Source organism: Monoraphidium neglectum (genome assembly GCF_000611645.1).
Source record: "Monoraphidium neglectum strain SAG 48.87 unplaced genomic scaffold scaffold05571, whole genome shotgun sequence".
In the NCBI taxonomy this organism is placed as follows: domain Eukaryota; kingdom Viridiplantae; phylum Chlorophyta; class Chlorophyceae; order Sphaeropleales; family Selenastraceae; genus Monoraphidium; species Monoraphidium neglectum.
Genome location: NW_014008059.1, coordinates 1,188 through 3,508, shown reverse-complemented (window position 1 = coordinate 3,508; position 2,321 = coordinate 1,188). Strand labels below are relative to the sequence as shown.

At 67.3% G+C, this 2,321-nt stretch overlaps 1 protein-coding gene across 1 annotated transcript; it reads right to left on the bottom strand.

Moving 5' to 3' along the window:
• Positions 1-70: 70 nt before the first annotated feature.
• Positions 71-232, bottom strand: MNEG_15696 (hypothetical protein; the record flags this gene model as incomplete). The annotated part of the gene is made up of 1 exon (XM_014035833.1): positions 71-232. A coding segment is annotated over one exon (162 nt), but the record flags the coding sequence as incomplete, so codon positions are not given.
• Between the last annotated feature and the right edge of the window lie 2,089 nt (positions 233-2,321).

Here is a 2,321-nt window from a genome sequence, read left to right as displayed (position 1 = left end):
TGTGCACACAGAGCGTGGTGGCGCCCCGCCCCGCGGCCCGCCCCGCCAGCCGCCGCCCCCCGCCCCTCACCCCGGTGACGTCACGCAGCGTCATCCAGCCGCCGGGCGCGCCGCCCTCTATCGCGGCCGCCCGCCTGAGCAGGTGCTGCGCCAGGCGGCTGACGGCGACGGCCTTGAGTCGCGGGCCCAGGGGCGGCGCGGCCGGAAGGCGGCCGGACAGAAGGTCCGCCAGCTGTCAGAGTTATGAACGTTGAGGAGGGAACATTATGTTTATGGAGGGAACATAGTATTTGAGGGGGGTCAAGAAATGTGTTGTTGAGGAAAGGAGGGGAGGTCGGGCGGTTGCAAAGAGGCAAGGAGGAGGTTGGCAGGAAGGCTGGATTGGTGGCCAAATCAGCGCTGCAGAAATCGGAGTGGTGGCGATGGGCGGAAGAGGGAGGCAAACCTAGCTGGCAAGAGGTGGTGGTTACCTTTTGGGGGGGGGACGAGTGGGGCGGGAGGAGACCACCCACCAGGGGCGAGGCGCAGCCGTCCGCACGTGCAGAGGTTGCAGAGAGACGGCGGCGCCACGCCCCCGGGGTGTGCAGCGGTAAAACCCTGAACCCTAAACCTGCCGCCCGCGAAGGGGGCCGGCCGGGCGCGCCGCGCCCCCTCAGGCCGTCGTGCCGCGCCTGCGGGGACGGGCCGCTGCTAGGCCAAAGGTGGGAGTGCAGCGGCCCACCCTCGGCCGCGGCGGGGCAGTTTCAGGTGGTGCCAGCAGCTCAGTTGCGCAGGCGCCCAAAGGATCACACAATCCTGAGCTGGGGCCGTGCGTGGACAATGTGCAGCAGGGGCTGAGTCAGCTCCTTGAATTGCCAACCCAGCCCCTGCAGCTTCCAACACCCGACCGCCCCCGGCCCCCGCAGCACGCGTCCCGACCCCCGCCACAAACAGGCACGGCCCTGGGGTGGACTCTGGACTGGACCGCGCCGGCCCGCCCTCGTCGTCCCCCATCAAAAACCCCTTGCAGCCCCTCAGCCAATTCATATCCCACAGGTAGCGGGCTGTCCCAACCCCTCGGGCGCGCAGGGGTTGTAGCGCGAAGTAGGGCGGTCCGCCCTTTCGATACGCAACTCGTGGCGCTGCCCGCAACCACCAACCCGCTGCCCCCCCCCTTCCCCAGACCGGGGAGCGCCAAAGGGCAAAAGGGCCGCGCGGCGCGCGGACAGGTGCGCCCGACGGGGCCGCGAACAAAAGCCGCGGCAGCTGGCGCCGCCGGGTCCCCTCGACCCCCGCCGGTCGGCCCCGCCCCCTCTCCTAACCCAGATCCCAGATGCCCGTGCAGCATCCAAGATCCTGCCTTTTGCAAACAAGCCAAATCAACACTCTGCTGCAAAAGTTGAGTCTTCCCGCCGGCTCTGATGCCAAAACTGCCATGCGGTCCCGACCCCAATCATGGTTGCGCAAAACCCCGCCCGGCGCCCCGCACCGCGGCGAGCAGCGCCGCCAGCGCCTCCCTTGCCGCAGCCGTCATCTCGAATTCGCATTTAAGATTCCACAACCCAAAAAACCACACCCTGCTGTAAACGAACTAAACATAAACTCTGGTGTGAGACATAAGACTCCCCTCTGGCTCTGAAGTGAAACAAAACAACGTTGTCCCCGACCCTGCTGCACAACCCCCGGCGCCCCGCACCGCGGCGAGCAGCGCCGACAGTGCCTCCCCGGCTGCCGCGGTCATCTCCGAGTTGACGCACTCCAGCCTCAGCGCCATCAGTAGGTCAACCAGGGCCTCGGGGGTGGCTGTGGCGAGGATGAGATGAGATGAGACGACGCGGGTTTGGTTTTGGGGGGTCGGAGCGGATGAAGGGGAGGGGGTGTTACGTAGCATCGCGGCGCCGTCGCAGGGGTTGCAAGGGAGGGACGACTTTCCGGGCGGGGGCCGTTGCCCGGGCCCGCGCTTCGAAGGGGGGTCGCCGTCGGGGGGCCTTGTGGGATACTGACGGCGGCCCGCGGGGGTCGGCCAACCCACCAACGGCGCGGGACGCACGCGCCGGCGGCCCCTCACGCTCTACGCCCTGGCTTTCGGACGTTTTGTGACACACGCTCTGTGAGCAGACCTTCGGCCAGGACGTATGCCGCGCGCGGTCGGGAGGACACTCACAACACTCGGTTCTGCTGACGTGGCGCCACCCAGAAACGTACACAAAGACACACTAATCTCGGATGCAACAACGGCCTCCAACCCCCTGAACCCTTGGGCCCTTGTTTGCATTCCACCTCCTAGACTAGCACCAGCACCACCCCGCTCCCCCCCCCCCAAGCCCCACGCCAGTCAACAC